The following is a 17,771-nucleotide window of genomic DNA, read 5'->3' on the forward strand; positions in this document are numbered from 1 at the left end:
TCTATATAATTATGTAAATGGCAAGGACATAGCACTTGGCATCCGAACCTGATAACATTATATATATATACATACACACACACACACACAATTCTTCAGCAGCTGCAGACTGTACCTTACAGATACCTGCCCCAGCTGATCACAAAGACACCAATGTTTTCTTAAAAAGCGGTTCTGCCGTATGCGTGTGTGTAATATGGTTTACTACAGTAAATTCATCTGCCACCCAATGGTCTAGAAGTGCAGCATACAACCAATAGGGGGCCCCACCACGTCAGCAATCAATCATTAATAATGCCTTGAATGAATCATGCACAATATTTCATACAGAAAACAGTGATCTGAAGTGCCCTTTACAACATTGTTATCACTTGGGTGCGATTTAGGATCAGACATCCTCCCTTTTAAGAGTTACATGCACTGTTTAAAGAGGTTTGCCCATGTGATAAAGTAATGGCATGCTATTGTGATCGATTTAATAATGCATCCCCTTTTTTTTTTCCCTGCACAGCAACACTTCTCCCCGCTCTGTGCAGAATACAGCCGATGGTCTCATTTAATGGGGTTTTCCAGGATAAATAACTAGGTCATCAATTAAAGATTGGCAGAGGTCCGAAACCTGGGCGCCCGGAAATCAGTAGTGTCAAGAAGCTGAAGTGATCGGGTGAGAGCTGCAGCGTCTGCACTACTTACCAAGCAAAGGCTTTGCAGTTCACTACATTCACTTAAATAGAACTGTGCTGTGATCAGGCCATGTGACTGATGAATAGGAAATTACATGGCCTGTGAAGTGCATGTGGCACTCCGGGTGTGCTGCTGCCACTTTAAAAAGCTGATCTGCAGGGGTCCCAGGTTCTGGACCCTTGCTGATCTTCAACTATAACCTATCCTAATGACAGGTCATCAATTAAGAAGTCCAGGAAAACCCCTGTCACTGAGCAGGTTCTTACTGCAATTCCCTGCAGAGCTAGCAGTTCCCTGTGCTTGCACAATATTGAAGGGGACAATGCAAAATCTGCATCTGCAAAATGAGCCTCTTCATGTTCAGCATTGCTAAGGGCCTCAGAGGTCAGATGCCCACGGATCCTATATTAAGGACAAATCCTAGCAATATGCCAGGATTTTAGCAGATGTGAATATTCCTTTACAGGTGAAGTCCATAGAAAACTAAAAAAAAAGTTTCCTTCCCTAATTATTTAGTAGTTTCTAAGCATTACATGTGCTAGACCGTGACATAAGCAGCAATCTGCCGAGTAACAGACCAGAGCTCCAGGCTATATTACAATGCCATAATTTTGTCACTCCTATGTCAGTACAGTCCGTTACCTCCACCATGCTAGGACGTTTCTTCTGTCGCCCTAAGCATCGACATGCCAGCAAACAAAGCTCTTGAGCGACCTCTGCAGGACAAGGTCCTAACCGGAAGTCTAGATGATGTTGGCAGATGCGAGCTGCGGCTCTGGACAGTTTGTGTTCTGCACTCTTGGCACTGGTAGCTCCTTGTAGACTGCTGCGCTCGGCCTCGAGATCACTCTCCTCCTCCTCCTCCTTCACAATGTCTTTCTGTAAATAAGAAATATCAGTCTCATTATAAACTGGATGGGACATAGTGGGCTATTACGTTACCAGTAAAAACCTCCAAACCAGCAACTGCAGCACTGAAGTCACCAAAGAAATGGCATACACAATGCACAATAAGTGTGAGGTTGTCAGGGGACATAAAGATCCCGCTAAGAGCTGTAAAGAGACAACGTGTCACGGTTTTGTGTACATTACACTTCAGCACCACTTAATCCCTTACTATGGAATGTGACAACCACACGCCAGCTTGTGAGGCGCTAGCTTCAAAACAAAAGTCAGATTATTTATTGTGAACCATCAGTACTCTGCTGCCCTCTGCTGGACAAGGTATGCTCTAACCTGCGCATATGCCAAAGTACATAATCTCCAAGAAAAATCACCCCAGGGGGTTAATGCTATAGTTACAGTACATCTATTCCGCTGTACACTGTAATGCTATTTTTGGCTTGACCTTTGATTTTCATGACAATCCCATATCCGGGGCTTCACCTCTCAGTATCTAGCATGCAGCCTGCACAACAGAAGATTTACCGCAATAGCTTTCCACTATCTGATAAAGCTCCCACACAAATACCGTTCTTTACTGGTGGGATTTTATCAGCAGGACACTATTTCAAGGGGTTTTCCAATCAAAAAAAAGGTTGATTGTTAAATTTTAATAAGCCCATTAATGTGCGATAGGTGGGGAATGACCACAGAGATCCATTACTTAGCAATACTAATGGCCTATAGAGCCCCAGGTCACTCATCTATCCAGGCATCCATACATGCAGCTGTTCTTAGTACTGCAGCTCAGCCCCCTGTATACTGTTCAATGGGGTCCTTGGGGTCCGCTCCTGACTTACCAGGCCTATCTTAAGGACCTCAATTCCTCACAATTGATCTTCGTTTTCCCTACTGGAATCCTATAGGAAATTAATCAAAACTAGTACAAAAAAGTGGAAGTGTTCCAAAAGTCAATGACTAACTATAGAGGAAGTGGAAGGGTTTGGAAAACTTGCAAAATGCTTCCGCTAGCTTTGTTATTGCTACGGCGGAGTGGGGTAGAAGGAGGAGTAAATGTTTGTCAGGGCCGTCCTCTCCATTGAAGACGTACAGTGCTAGATAGAGGTGTGAGCCGTGTATGAAAACCTCATCCTTACTGATGTGGAGCGGGGTCTAGTTAGAGAAAAATATATTTTACCAATATGCAACTTCAGCTACAACTGCCTGGTGGACAGTCCCGATCACAGCATGTGCTCAGACGCCTATCCTTAATTTCAGCCCTACCCTTCCACCCTTCGGTCCCCCATTCGGCCCATGTCACTCTCTTTAGAGCAGAGATGATGGGCAATTCCCATTTGTGGTGTATGCCACGCCATACCCTGGACAGTACTCCACAAGCCAAACACATCAGACTGCAGAGAGTGGCGAGACAGCAACAATCTGGCAATCAAGACAAAGGGCAGGAATGGGGCAGCGACTATGGAAGAGAACTTGGGCATCTGTCACCAACAGGACCACCCACTTGGCCACTAGTGACCTCATTTGCATACAGGATAAACCTTAGTTATGTATCTAATCAGACCACATATTAATAAAGGGTTGGTAAATGCGTTACCCATGCCCAATGCAGTGATTAGTTTAATGGTGAGAAAAGCCCTGGCAGACTTAGAGGAGACTGGCAGGGGTCCGAAAGCCAAGTCCACCATGGATCAGCTGTTTAAAGCAACAGCGGTGCTCAGAGCCACTGCCGCTTCACAGGCTACGTGATGTCATGATCTGTCAAATGGCCCATTTGTAGCTCAGCCCCATCCAAATAGATCTGAGCTGCATTACTAAGCACAGCTACTGCACAATGGACGGCACTGTGCTTGGCTTTCAGTGAAGAGGCTGCAGTACTCATCTAGTCTCTGGTTTCTTCTAGGTCCTGGGTGTCAGACCCCACGATCCTTGATCGACTGAAGGATAAGTCATTGATCTTATAAAGTTAGAAACCGTTCCTTTAAGACTGCCTAGGTGTGACTAACCCCACACTCACACTGAGGGACAAATTGGAAAGAATGGTGAAAGCCATTTAATAAATTATTTCATACAACGTGTGAATGGCGGACACGCGGCGCCCCTTTATACTCGTACACGGAATAACGCAGAAGAGAAGACTAAATGACTCTTACCAGATATTTAGTGTGAGAATTGTTATCGGTATCCACAGCTTTTCTTCCAGTCAGAATCTCCAGCAAGACCTGATAAGGTAAGAGAGAAAGAAGCAGCCAGTCAGATAAGGGGTCCGCACAGGATAAAAGCCGCATTTAACTAATGGGAAATTAATTCCTGCACACGCAGGCAACGGGGAGAACGTTCCATTTATCAGCACAAGCGCAGATGACAGCTTCCACCACCAGAGGGACTGCGACCATAATGGTATCTAAGCCAAGCACACTACAGTGCAAGACAAATCCAGGAGCAGGGACGCAGCCTCAGAGGAGATTACACACAAGTCATCTCTGGAGATCTCAGGCCTGAGCTGAGCCACAAGCAGCCGGAGATAACAGCTAATAGGGGCCCCTTCATTTACCCAACATGGCAGCCAGCCATCTAATATGGAGAAAAAGTTTAAGGGGTTGTAGAGGATTAAAAATCATGGCTGCTTTTGTTAAAAACCAGCGCCATACTTGTTCCAGAACTACAACTATGGACAGGTGTTTTACCATTTCTGGAAGAAAGTGGCCGCGTAGGATACCATATTGTCTCCAAAATGAAAGAACAAAGACATACTGGGGCAGATAAACGAAAACGGCCTAACATTTGGCCAATGCAAAGTTAGACTTACCATCCTAATGCTATGTTCACACTAGTGCTGCCCCTCCATTGTTCTGGTTCGTCAGAGAACCAGAAGGGAGAGACGGACCGCTAAAATAGTGACACCACACAGAATGCAGAAGGCCACATTGATTATAATGGGTGCTGTTTTAAGACTGAAACCGATGGCGGACCTTCTCTGACTATTTTCAGGTGGACACTGCGACGAGTCTATGGTGCAGTGGGAACGCAGCCTTAAACTCCACCAGATTCTCCAAAGTGTCTAATGTGATATAAAAATCGGGCAAACTTTTAGATTTTCTAATAGAACTTTCCGCCACTTACTAATAAGCTTATATTTGTGGCACAACTTCCTAAATTGTGGCACAATGTCTGGCTCGCAGTTTAGCAGATTACATCATGCCCCCGTTTCAACAAACCCACCCATATCTCGTAGAACGCAGTGTTGGAAGGGGTCTAAGACACCGAATATGAGGTGTAAAGCATGTACACCAGTTTTATGGTGCAAATTGTGCCAGAATTATGCCATATTCGTTTATATGACAGACTGTATTTTGAGACGTGCTTCTTACCCAAGTATAAAACTGGTACATTAAGAACAGTCTATGGGGGCCATATTACAGATGTGTACAGATGTGGATAGATCCAATGTAATACTAGTGATTATAGATGCCATATAATGTAACTCCCCACTATACACTGTTTGTTGTGAAAGATCTAAAGCAACTGAGGATCACCAATAACTCACCACGCCAAAGCTGTAAGTGTCAAGTTCAAAGGTAAGCTTCCCCAGTTTCACGTACTCATCAGGCAGGTACGCCAGCGTACCCTTCACAGTGCTGGTCCGTGCTAAAGTGCGGCTTTTCCCTGCATCGCATGTATATCGACTGAAACGAGCTAGTCCAAAGTCTCCCAACTTGGCAACCAGGGCCTGATCCAAGAGGATATTGGAGCTTTTGATGTCTCCATGGATGATGCTAGGTTGGCAGGTGTGCAAGAACTGGATGCCGCAGGCTGTGCCCTGCAGGATGCCGAGACGTTGCCTCCAGGTCAGTATAGGAAAGCTGCCCTGCAAAAGGGATAGGTCATGACAATGCTTATACGTGGAGCCCATTATCTGTAAGATAGCAATATATTGGCAACTCGCAAAATACAGAAGACTTATCAAACAAAGACCTGTACAGTATCAGACTAGTACATGGCGGCACAGAACAGGCAATGGTTTACACTACATCTTGAGTCACCAGTAGCCCAAACAATAGTAAGGCAGCCAGGTAAGTTTGGGTTGTCCCGAGGAACTACAGTGAAGCCCAGATTAAAGGGATATTCCCTTCTTAGATATGTATGGAATACCCACAAGCCCAGAATCTCCCTATTCTGTTCTATATCCCTGCATGCGGTGGCTGAAGCTATATTATCAGACAGGTACAGATCCCAGTGGTAGAATATTTGGAGCTCCAGTCTGAATAGTAAACCACATCATCTCCAGAACCCATTATGAGACAGCTTGAATGATCAAGTCTAGTTTGTTTGTTTTTTTCTGCATTAGGAGCATACATACTGGGGCTGCAAAGATCATTAGACATAACTTGGCCCTGATGCCCGTGTGGGTACAAAAGCCCCTCTGCCACATAAGACCCAAGCTGTATTATGAATCACACATAGGAGGTATGGTTACAGATCTTGTATTAGGGCCCAGGACCTTCATGTTCTGCCTCTGGTGGACATGACTACTAATGGGGTACAGTTGAAGTCAGACTACTGAGACTATCTGATCTGGAATCAGCGATCACACTCTCTGGGCCATTTCCCAATTTTGCATAGCTTATAATGACAACTATTGGAAGCAGGGCACACCGCAGGCTCCATCTAATAGTGGCTTTAACTTAAAGGGGTATTCCAGTAATGCTCCCCTATACATTGGATAACTGCTACATCAATGGAGGTGACACTGCCGGGACCCTGATCCATCAGAACAGGGATCTTGAGTCCCATGTGAATAGAGCAGCGATCGAGCATGCATGCTGCAGAGACTATTCAGGACCTAAGGGCCAATGAAGATAGCAAAGTGCTGTGTTACCCCTTTAAACGTGTGACGTCTAGTACAGGAACACTCCGAGATCTCTAACAGAAAATCCAGAGAATGACTAGACGGCACCCACCATCTAATATTCTGTATTAGGTTTATAAAAGAGGTAATCCAGTCCCACTACTCCAGAATCCTGTTCATTACTTGTGCGCAGGACAGCTGGGCCGTCATGTTCTGACTCCCCTCTATTCAATGGGCCTGCGGTGTGAGTAGAGGGGAGTCGGTGACTTAAGTGAGTCAGAGCAGCTACAGAGAAGAGGAACAAGATGTCTGGCTTCCCCCTGCACAAGTGACTTTGGGGCTCCATTAGTAATTAAGTGAACCAGTGTAGAGAATGCATTGATAAGCATTATAACTCCCCGGATACCCCCTTTAATCTCTTTCTTGACATCTATATCCTCAGGTGGGCTGTGTCCTGACAGTCATACCTGGTGATGCAGTCTACCCTCCAGGGAGCCATTAGGTAGATACAAATAAATCAGGCAGTATTCCTCCCCCTGCATGCAATAACCAGCCAGGTCAATAATGTTTGGGTGGCGAAGGCTGTGGAAATAAGTAGAGAAAATCGGAAATGACACACAAAAAGTATTGTCAGCACAGCGGACATTACACAAGACTGTAAAGAAATATATATTCACTGTGACACTTCACAAACCAACACTGGCTCCTGGAAACAGCTGGGCTGTACAGGGGAATCTAAATTTAATCTAAAAAGGGAACTACACCCACATACATTAGCAGTGTGCCTGTCACTATGAATTGCCATCACTTGACTCACCCGCTTCCGGAATACATTTTATTTAGTCTCGAGACGTTTTCATTGCCTTCTAGCCAAAAGTGCAAAGTAATTGTACGCAGGAGCATACCTGGAAGGGACGGATCTCAGGTGCCAGGGGGATGCCAAAAAGCCCCTATGGTGCCCCAGCCCCATCTAAATATCCTGGTAAGGGAAACTTATTCTTTGCCCCAGGTTAAAGAAAGCCAAGCGGCCTTTTCCCTGTGTCCATGACATCACATTCACCTGTGATATGGTTCATCCTACACATTCTGAATGGGGGTCAGCTGTAATACAGAGCACAGCCAATACAATATGTATAGTGATGTGCTTGGTATTCAGTGCAGCGTCTTCTGATCTGTAGGGGTCCCTGGTGTCGGACCACCACCTGTCACATATTGATCCCCTATATAAATATAGGACTTCTATATTTAAATCTTGGAAAACCTATTTAAAGAGATTTGGGGGCTTAAATACCTATATATAGGATATATTAATATCAAATTGGTGGGGAAGACTCCCAGCACCCTCACTGATCTACTTCACAGGTTAGTGACATTGGGCTTATGGTCTGTTTGCAGCTCAGTTCACATGTATGGGGTTTAGTTGTAATACATAGAAGAAGCTCCTGTACAATGTATGGTGCTGTGCTTGGTAAGTGGCGAAGAGGCCACAGTGCTGGTCCCAACGCTGCAACCTCTTCAAACAGCTGACCATGGGTGTGCAAGATCATCATAAACCAGGAAAACCTTAAGGCTACCATACATATTAGATTTAAGCCAGATGTACCCAGCAATTTCAGTAGGTCTGGTGACTATTGTGCATAGGAGGCCTCACAACTCTTAACAGTCAGCAAAAAGAAGGATCAGGGTTTGCCGAATTTCAACATCCGGCCCTTTTCTTAAGGTGTGTAAGCTGCTGCCAGAGGTGCCCCATTCGAATTACAGTCCCAGGCATCGGTAAACTAAAGGTCTGACGTTTACACTGCAATACATATGCAGTAATATGTGCATTTCTTACCAAGTCAGCTTTTCTATCTCAGTCAGGAAACTCTTCTTCACGGTGCTCCATTCTAACTCAGAATCCTAGAAATATACAGAAGTATACAGCAGTTACACTGGACTGACGACAGATTGCCAGCAGGGATTACACAATACAATTAAAGGGCTAAAAATATTGATGACCTATGACCTTCTCAATTTGTCTAGGACATACCTTTACCTAACTAGGCAGACTAGCCATTTGAGTCTAGAAAAGCTGAGTGACAACCCCTATTGTGACCAAAACAGACATGATTGTAGACCGCACCAGGAGTCCATAAATATAAATGGACCAATCTAAAGTCCCACCAGCACAATCAGAAGAACTGTCAAGTGGTAACAGCATTAAGAAGGATGTTTTTTATTACAAAAAAAAACAAAAAAAAAAACCACACACTTTGTAAAATTGGACATTGACCCTAAGGGAACTATCTGTACCAGATGGCACTAGTGCGTACCAGTAGTGCTGGGCTCTCACACACAGATTGGGTTATCCCGCTGGCTTCACTCCACTCCTGGGCATTGTGGCTTCTTCTGGTCAAAAGGGAGAGCCAACCCATACACTTGGCTGCGGTGTAATGCTTCTGCAACAGCAAGGGACCTGACAGTGACAGGCCTTGGACAGGAGTCATGCGGATCTGTGTGTGTGTGAGCCTGTTAAATAGTATGATATTACAATATTCAAGGGTTAATTCTAGACTGCTGACTTCATTCTTCTAAGTCATGGTATATGGGTGTGGTTAGGGTACACCATTTTAGAGTTATTCTAATATAGAAGAAACAAGCTCAGAATGATGGGAAACACCCACTGTCATGAACATAAATGAGTGAGACACAGACGTCTGGGTGGTCAATCCATGGGGGATCTATGGAGGGTCTTCCTACAGAGCCCATTCACCATTGCCACTTGTATCCTGAGTAAGGGAGGGGGGAGGACCGGTGAGGTGGATTGTTGTTCATATTCCACAAAAATAATCAACAATATTAAGACCGTCCTATTTTTGGGAAAACATGGTAGTTGGCCCCATCCTTACATCTGGGGAGGGGTGATGCGATTAGTGTGTGACATACGCTGATATGTGTGCGTGTTCTGCAGCAGACGGAGATATCCTTTTGTTATATATTTTGTTCTACTCTCTCCCAATTAGGTCTTGTATTGACTCATTTGTATTTGTAGTTACCTGGGGTTTTGTTTGTTTTTTTCTAAAACTGCAAGAATAAAATTTAAAAAAATAATTTCAATGCAATTTTAGATTAGTTTTTTTTTTCCATTGTGTACTTTCAATCAGGCATAAAAATGATTTATCCAGCTACCTGAGGACATTCAGAGTTTTATGGAGTGAAATAAGTCTACACAAGGCAGCCATTGTATCCAGCACGGGTCGGCATACCTGCTTGAGCCGCTTGATAGCATACTCCGTGTTCCGGATGACTGCCTTATACACACAGCCAAATCCACCCTCTCCGATAAGAAAGGACTTTGTGAAGTTTCTTGTCCCCTGGATAACATCTTGAAAATTCCATAATAAATGCTTAGAGGGCTCCACCAAGTGACAGTCAGGGGATTCCTGTGGACAGAAACAAGAAAAAGATTAAATCAGTAACTAATGGCTTGCCTGTATCTGCGTAACCTGATCCGGTTTGAGGGGATATTGTCACTCCATAAGGAGAGACCACCATTCAGGTGTCTTATTACGCCATGAGCGTTCCACTGCAAAGGAACATGGGAAGAATATGCAAATCTGACTTCCATGATGTAATTGGGAAGACAGAGTCTCAGTCAAGCAAACCAATAGAGGGCGCTCCCTTTAACATCATGCCGACCTTCTCAGAGGCCTTTGTTTGCAATGATGTTGGGATTTTACCAGGTACTAATTACATCATGGGAGTCGGATTTGCATATTCTTCCCATGTTCCTTTGCACAGTGGAGTGCTCATGGCTTAATAAGACTCACAACACCTAAATGGTGGTTCTCTCCCTATGGAGTGACGATATCCCCTCAACCCTGTCTAAGCCTCTCATCTCTGCCAGGTCAGTCCTCTCTGCGCCAAGCTGATGAGATGCAAGAACATCGAAACAGCGGTCCTTGGCTGAGGGACTACCTGGTAAAATCCCAACATCATTGCAAACAAAGGCCTCTGAGAAGGTTGGCATGATGCTAAAGGGAGCGCCCTCTATTGGTTTCCTTGACTCTGTCTTCCTAATTACATCATGGAGGATAGACTTGCACATTCTCAGTCAGTGCCCTCTATTGGTGTGCTCGCCTGAGTCACTGGCTTCCTAATTACATCATGGAAGTCAGATTTGCATATTCTTCCCATAACCTGATCCGGTCACATTATCCGGGTATTTCTTAGTAATAAGAGGTTAGAATTGTAAAGTCTGAACACGCCCAAAATATTCACTAGAGACAGTAATCTGCTTAGACTATGCTCATAGACAGTCATAGGCACACTATAGGAAAGCATGAAGTGGCAGAGGCTTGGCCTGGGCAAATGCCACAATTAAATAGTTATTCTCAGGTCATACCACTAGTATATTATAAGTGGATGTCCAACCTCAGGGACCACCATCTATTCTAAAGATCAGTGGCGGTCCCAAAAAGGAGACACCTACTGATCAGAAAGGTATGTCATAGCCTAGTAGAGATGAGCGAGTACTGTTCGGATCAGCCGATCCGAACAGCACGCACGCATTGAAATGAATGGAAGCACCTGGTACTTCCGCTTTGACGCCGGCCGGCCGCTTAACCCCCCCGCGTGCCGGCTACGTCCATTCATTTCAATGCGTGCGTGCTGTTCGGATCGGCTGATCCAAACAGTACTCGCTCATCTCTATAGCCTAGCAATAAGTCCTCCCTTTATAACCTTGGAATACCCCCTTAATGAATGGGAACACTAGACATTCATGGACTGCTTAGGCTAAGGAGCCCCTGGACAGCACCATGTAATGATCTATGTTTACTATCAATATTGTGCTTTCTTCCTAGAAACAACGCCACTTTTATCCATGGCCAATATCTAGTACTGAAGTTCAGTCCAATTCAAGTAAATGGAACTGAGCTGCGATATCCGATAGACCAGAGGACAAAATGGGGCTGTTTCTTATCCTATATTTGATAGGTTAGTAAGAAGTAAGGTCTAGTTGAAACAGTAGGACTAAGGTTAGGATGCAGCATTTTTGTAATGTGTTGCCATGGTAATAAATCTGCATTGGGACTGTGCACACACAAAACACTAAGCAAATGGGTTTTTCCAGAATCATAACTTTACCCACAGTATTGCCAGACGAATCAATACTGGAAGCCCAACAGATCAAGAGTTTGGGGGTTCCAGGCCCCCCATTTGAGTGGTTCAGTAGTTGAGCATGCGCCCTGCCCTGCACGTTTAGGGTATGCTCACATGGAGTTTTTTGCAAGCTGAAAAAATCTGCTTCAGGAGTTAGTTTTTTTTTTTTTAGAGCTTTTTGACATGATGCGTTTATCATTTGTTTGAGAAGTTTGTTAGTTTTTTTCCTCCAGCACACTGTATGGACCAGTAAACTTCTCTTAAAAAATGCTTGCAATTTTTTAAGCTGTTTTTGCAAAACCCACATTTAAAAAAAAAACAAAAAAAAAAACAAAAAAACACCCTAGCGTTTTTCCACCTCCCATTGACTAATGGGTTGTTCAAAGCAGAATCCGCCTAAACATAGATCATGTCGCTTTTTTTTCCCCCACACTAGCTGAAAAAAAATTCACTAAAAGGAAAAAAAAACTGCTATTAATTCCCATTGAAATAAATGGGAGGCTTTTTTTTTTCAGGCAGATTCAGTATCAAAATCTGTGTGAACATACCCTTCCTGAGGCAACTGAAAATTCTGCTCATTCATGTCCCTCAGTCCCACAGAATTTGAATGGAGTACCAATATGAGTTATGGTAGGACTCTGGGACCTGCCACATGAACAATACAGTCCAATCTGTAAGCAGGATGTTATAGAGCTGGAGGAACAGAGCAGATTGACTATATATTCAGTATAATTTGCCCAATTTATATACCAAAACCTCTGCTCTTTGGTTAGACATCCAGCTCTATGACTGTGCCTACAGAGAAAGGAGTCTATCACTGATAGCTCCGCCTCCTGGACTCCCTAGCATAGAAACAGCAGAGAGTTCAGGCGATCAATGACATCCTGAATTTTTCCCCAGAGCGCTATATATCAAATCTGCTCAGCTCCTCCTGCTGTATGCTCCTGATGACTTTTTTTTTTTTCCTATTTCAAATACACTGAAAATTATTAAAATTGCTGGTTTTCAGCGTGAACCTTCACTATAAACTTATCATGCAGGGAAGTCATATACAAAGACTAGGTATGTAAAATAACGGCAGCTCTGAACTTACCTGAATAGAACAAGGAGTATTACTAGTAGTGCTGATCCGGCCGCTGTCAGAGCTCGACGCTTTAGATGGCCAAGTGCTGCTGCTCATCAGGTGGGGAGGTGGGGGGCCAGGAAGTGGTAGTGGTTTCCCTAGGGAAGAAAGAAATATATATATATATATATATATATATATATATATATATATATATATATATATATATATATATATATATATATATTTGTCCTGATGTCTGTCCTGATGCCACAGTCCGTCCCCCGTCCCCCCTTGAAGTGAACACTTTGTTCTGAATATTTAGCCTAAAATGTACAAATCTGGGATTTTAAAGTTCAACCCTCTAACAGTTTTGCAAGAGAAAAGCGGTGAAACCGCAAAGGGAGCAGTTACAGAAACAGGTCTAGCTCTAGAGTGAGTTTTTTTTTTTTTTTTTTTTTTTTTAATGTACCGTATTTTTCGGACTATAAGACGCACTTTTTTCCCCAAAAATTTTTGGGGAAAAGAAGGGTGCGTCTTATAGTCTGAATGTGCCTGGCCTGGCACCCGCCGTAATAGAGAGGCGCATGCCGGGGAGGGATAGACGCCGGGGCCTGAGACATCGCTATGATCCTCTGCCCTGGCTTCAGGCAGGGCAGAGGATCGTAGCGATGTCTCAGGCCCAGGCGTCTATTCCTCCCCGGCATTCGCCTCTCTAGTACAGCGGATGCCGGGTCTGCAGTCTGTCAGCGGCCTCTTCTCCCCCGGGGCCGGTCCCCACCGGCCCCATACCTGTAAAGTTGCAGGCCGGCTCCTGCGCGGCGATATCGCAGGAGCCGACCTGTCCGGGTGACAGCCGGGAGCCTAATGAGGCTCCCAGGCCTGTCACTGCTATATTAGTATTGCGGCTGGTCTCTATGACCAGCCGTAATACTAATAGACAGAATGTCCCATAGACGGCAATACACTTGTATTGCCGTCTATGGGACTTGCAATCAAGTGACCGCAGGTTCAAGCCCCCGGGGGGGAATAAAATAGTAAAAAAAAAAAAAAAAAAAAAAAAACACACTTTAAAAATATGAAAAATAAAAGTTCTAAATCACCTCCTGTCCCTAGAATATATATATAAAAGTAGAAAATCATGTGTCATAAACCACCGGGTTTTTTTTCAATACAAGGTGATCTAAGCAATAGATATTCCCCAAAATGATATAACTAAAAAGTACTTCTGGCCCCGCAAAAAACCCCACTCCATGCATCCCCGTACAGCTGCAGGGTCACCTGTCAATGTGGCCTTGCAGCTGTTGCAAAACGACAACTCCCATTATATTAAATATTTTACCATTTTTTGCTTCAAATTTTTTTTTCCCTATTTTCCTCCTCTAAAACCTAGGTGCGTCTTCTAGCCCAGTGCGTCTTATAGTCCGAAAAATACGGTAGATTGTAAGCCCCATGTAAGGCTCACAATGTACATTGTTCCTATTAGTATGTCTTTCGTGTATGGGAGGACATCCACGCAAACACAGGGAGAACATACAAACTCTTTGCAAGTGTTGTCCTTGGCAGGATTCGAAACCAGGACTCCAGCGCTAACCTCTGAGCCACCGTGTTGACCCTAGCTTTAGAGTTTAATCTTGTTTTCAAGCCAATTAGCCTTAGGGTGCATTCACACTTGTGTCGCTGTCCACCCACCAGGATTCCAGGAAAAACAGCTTGAGGACAACTTGCCAGCGGTCAGCTTAAAAACTCATTTTTAATTTTTTTTTTTTTTTTTTAAAGCAAACCACCAGTGTCCATATGCAGCCTCTCTGTCATGAAGCCTTTTTTGTACAGACACAAAGTCCTGCATGTCCAACTTTGTTTTTTGTTTGTTTTTTTGTTGTAGGCTCACAGTTTCACAGTGGGGAGGCTGCATATGGACACTGGCGGTTTGCTTTACAAAAAGCATTGAAAAAAGAGTGGGCTTTTAAACTGACCACCAGCAAGTCGTATCCAAGCGGTTTTTCCTGGAATTTTGGTGGAATCATGACAGGCGGAATGCAGTGCAAGTGTGAACACCCCCTTAGTAGAATCAGAGTTATCACTGGTTAAAGTGAAGCTGTGAATATGCACAGCTCTCGCCTCAGCCTGTGTGTAGGGTCCTTGCCATATGCAAGGAGAGCGGAAGAATTTCTCATTCTCATGTCCCTGCCAATTCACATAACATGCATTATCAATCAGAGCATACTTCTCATTTAACCCCTTAGTTGTTTTAGTACCCAAGTGGTTTTACAGAGAAAAAAAAAACAACCCAAAAACCCACATGCCATGTCAGTAGTAATCGATATATAACTTGTATTTCTATATAACTTTGGTATTGTCATAATTGTAGCAACCATAAAATAATGTTAACATGTTATTTATACAAAACTGTCCATGCCATTTAAAAAAAAAAAAAAAAAAAAAAAAAAAAAATGGTGTTTTTAAAAAAAATTGAAATAAAATGCAAGAATTTGCAAGACGGATAAAGGCAAAATGAGTTTTATCACTAAAGGGGTTGGCCACTTTCAGACTAATATTGACAAACGTACAATAAAAAGTTATACAATTTCCCAATATACTTTCTGTATCAATTCCTCACAGTTTTCTAGATTTCGGCTTGCTGTCATTCATTCTGTTACTTCTAGTGGATAATACTCTGACCATGGTCATGTGATCAGCACAGGTGCCGCCCGTTATAATCATAATAATCAGACATCTGCCTGGTAATTAACTGTGCACCTGTGTGCTCATCACATGACCAGGGACCGTAAATCACATGACCATGGTCAGAGTTTTATCTTGTAGAAGTAACAGAATGAATGACAGCAAGCCGAGATCTAGAAAACCACGAGGAATTCATACAGAAAGTATATTGGAAAACTATACATCTTTTTATTGTACGTTTGTCAATATTGGTCTGAAAGTGGCCAACCCCTTTAAATATAGGACACCAAAGTTATTTACTTCTTGAAAAATAATAATGCACAATAGAATTAATGACTGTACCCCATATACACATACTGCACCCCAATAGTCTGTTACTTCTAAGTGTTACTTTGTCCCCGGTGTCCAGATATTGGCAGATATATAGTTTTAGAGTATAAGAATTTTACTGCCGATTTGTCCTTTAATTCCTAGACTTCCAAGAGGAACAGTAGGAGGAAAAGCCAAATTTACTATCAAGTACCATAAGAAGGTGCAGTGTCTGTTGAAGGCGACTTTCTTTTCTCTGAGTGACTGTGCTCTGGGCATGCCCATGTACGTGTGGGCGGAGATGGTTCCTTGGCAGGATGAGTGTCCTGACTCACTGCTGGTTTCGATTCATACTCCAACCTCCCTATAAAAGAAGAAGAAGCAACAGGGAAAAAAAAAAAAAATAAAAATTCTTACTCCACGTATATACACACGAGTGACCAAACATCAGCCATCAGCAAAAAAAATTGAGTATTACCATCACACAGAGCTCCATTGTTTGAATTCAGACCAAAATGGCATAAAAACATTGCACATTAATTTACTTTTTAAAACACTGACATTTTTTAAATGCCACTTCTGCACCCCCCCCCCAATCACCAATTTAACCAGAATCTGGTGTAAATCATAGTTTACAACTACCCAGTTCCAAGCCGTCACTGATATTCAGTCCCTGGTGCCCCCTCGCACTGAACACAGGTTATTATAATAAAAATATTTTTAAAAAAAGTCACAGGGAGATTTAAAGGAGTTCTCCGGTTTCTAACATTGATGGCCTATCCTGATTGGAAAGTGTAGGTATTCCATTGAGATCTGTGGGGCAGTGCTGCAGTACCCAGTCACCGCTATAGTTTGTACGGTGAGTGCACAGTGTGGCTCGTGTTATGTAAACAATAGTGAGAGCTGCACTTGCTGGGAACTGGTGGTCTACAGGGGTCCCAGATTTCAGACCTACACAAACTATCTCATGATAAAACAATTGGCCCTGTCCACACCACATCCATTTGTGTTTAAACAAACAAACAAAAAAAACCACTAGAACAAAATTGCAACCTTTTCATGCCTTATCACACCAGAATTGGCCTTCCGTAAGAAAAAGCATCTGTTTTACCCAAGTAATGACATAGCCGGCTTACTGAATTTCCCCTTGGTGCTTAAGGCCGGCTTCACACGGGGTTTTTGGGTTCAGATTTGATGTGGAATCCACGTCAAAATCCGGCTTGAAAAACCACGTCCCATTAAATTTGCTCCCGCTTGCGGAAGAAAGAAGCGACATGCCCTTTCTTCAGGCGGATTCTGCGGCTGAATCATCTGCGGACATCCGCGGCACGACACTCCTTCCCGACTAGGCCCATTCATTTGGGCCTAATCTGGAGCGGAATTCTGCAACTGGATGCCAAGGCACTGTATGAACTGCACTGGCATCTAGTCGTGGCTAGCAGTTTTTTTGACCAGATTCTGAGGCGGCCTCCGCATCAAAATCCGGTCCAAAAAACTCCTGTGTGAACCCGGCCTACAGGGAATCCATCACCAGAACCCAGGGGTGATATACTGGGTTTTGGGGACAGACTCCCTTTAAGTCACCCAGACACCAAGTGTTTGTCTAATATAGATAATCTCCAGAATATATTGCACAGTTCACATCTGCACAAGGGGCTCCATTAGGACCCTACATCACAGGATCTCGGACATACATAACGAACAGCATGATGGACCCCATTATAAGTCAACACTGCGGCCATTGTTGCTGGTGTGACAAATCCAGAACTGTAACAGAAGCCACAATGCAAAAGTGAACAGAACCCTACTAATGGATTTATCTTGTAACTCTACAAAGTCCTTTAATGTACAGGGGTGAACAGTATGAAATGGGCTGCAGATCAGTATCTGTTCACATTCATCTCCTAAAGGGAGACCTGTCAGGAATAAAAGGAAAAAAAAAAAATTGTTTCACCGTTCACAAATCTGAATATTCTTCCATGGTTACTTCTATGCCTAGATAGATTTAGTTCAAGGCTCCAGTACAATGGTCATGATGACACTTAGAGGTTTGTTTTATTTTCTTGTTTTTTTTTGTTTTTTTTTTTTGGGGGGGGGGATTTTTGCAGTTCACCCAAGGAAAATGTGACCATGTCCCCA

General features: G+C 43.5%; 1 protein-coding gene across 2 annotated transcripts in view; it reads right to left on the reverse strand.

Annotated features, from left to right (window-relative positions):
• Positions 1-17,771, reverse strand: part of IRAK1 (interleukin 1 receptor associated kinase 1) — a 54,152-nt gene that overhangs the window by 6,343 nt on the left and 30,038 nt on the right. For both annotated transcript variants that reach the window (XM_075260045.1, XM_075260044.1), the window contains exons 3-10: positions 15,847-15,996; positions 12,669-12,796; positions 9,679-9,855; positions 8,268-8,332; positions 6,901-7,015; positions 5,132-5,452; positions 3,738-3,806; positions 1,327-1,563 (exon numbers count right to left, since the gene is read on the reverse strand). In XM_075260045.1, coding sequence (XP_075116146.1) covers positions 1,327-1,563; positions 3,738-3,806; positions 5,132-5,452; positions 6,901-7,015; positions 8,268-8,332; positions 9,679-9,855; positions 12,669-12,796; positions 15,847-15,996 — 1,262 coding nt within the window. The remainder of the gene's footprint in view (positions 1-1,326; positions 1,564-3,737; positions 3,807-5,131; positions 5,453-6,900; positions 7,016-8,267; positions 8,333-9,678; positions 9,856-12,668; positions 12,797-15,846; positions 15,997-17,771) is intronic.

The sequence above is a fragment of the Leptodactylus fuscus genome, chromosome 11 (genome assembly GCF_031893055.1).
Source record: "Leptodactylus fuscus isolate aLepFus1 chromosome 11, aLepFus1.hap2, whole genome shotgun sequence".
Lineage (NCBI taxonomy): Eukaryota > Metazoa > Chordata > Amphibia > Anura > Leptodactylidae > Leptodactylus > Leptodactylus fuscus.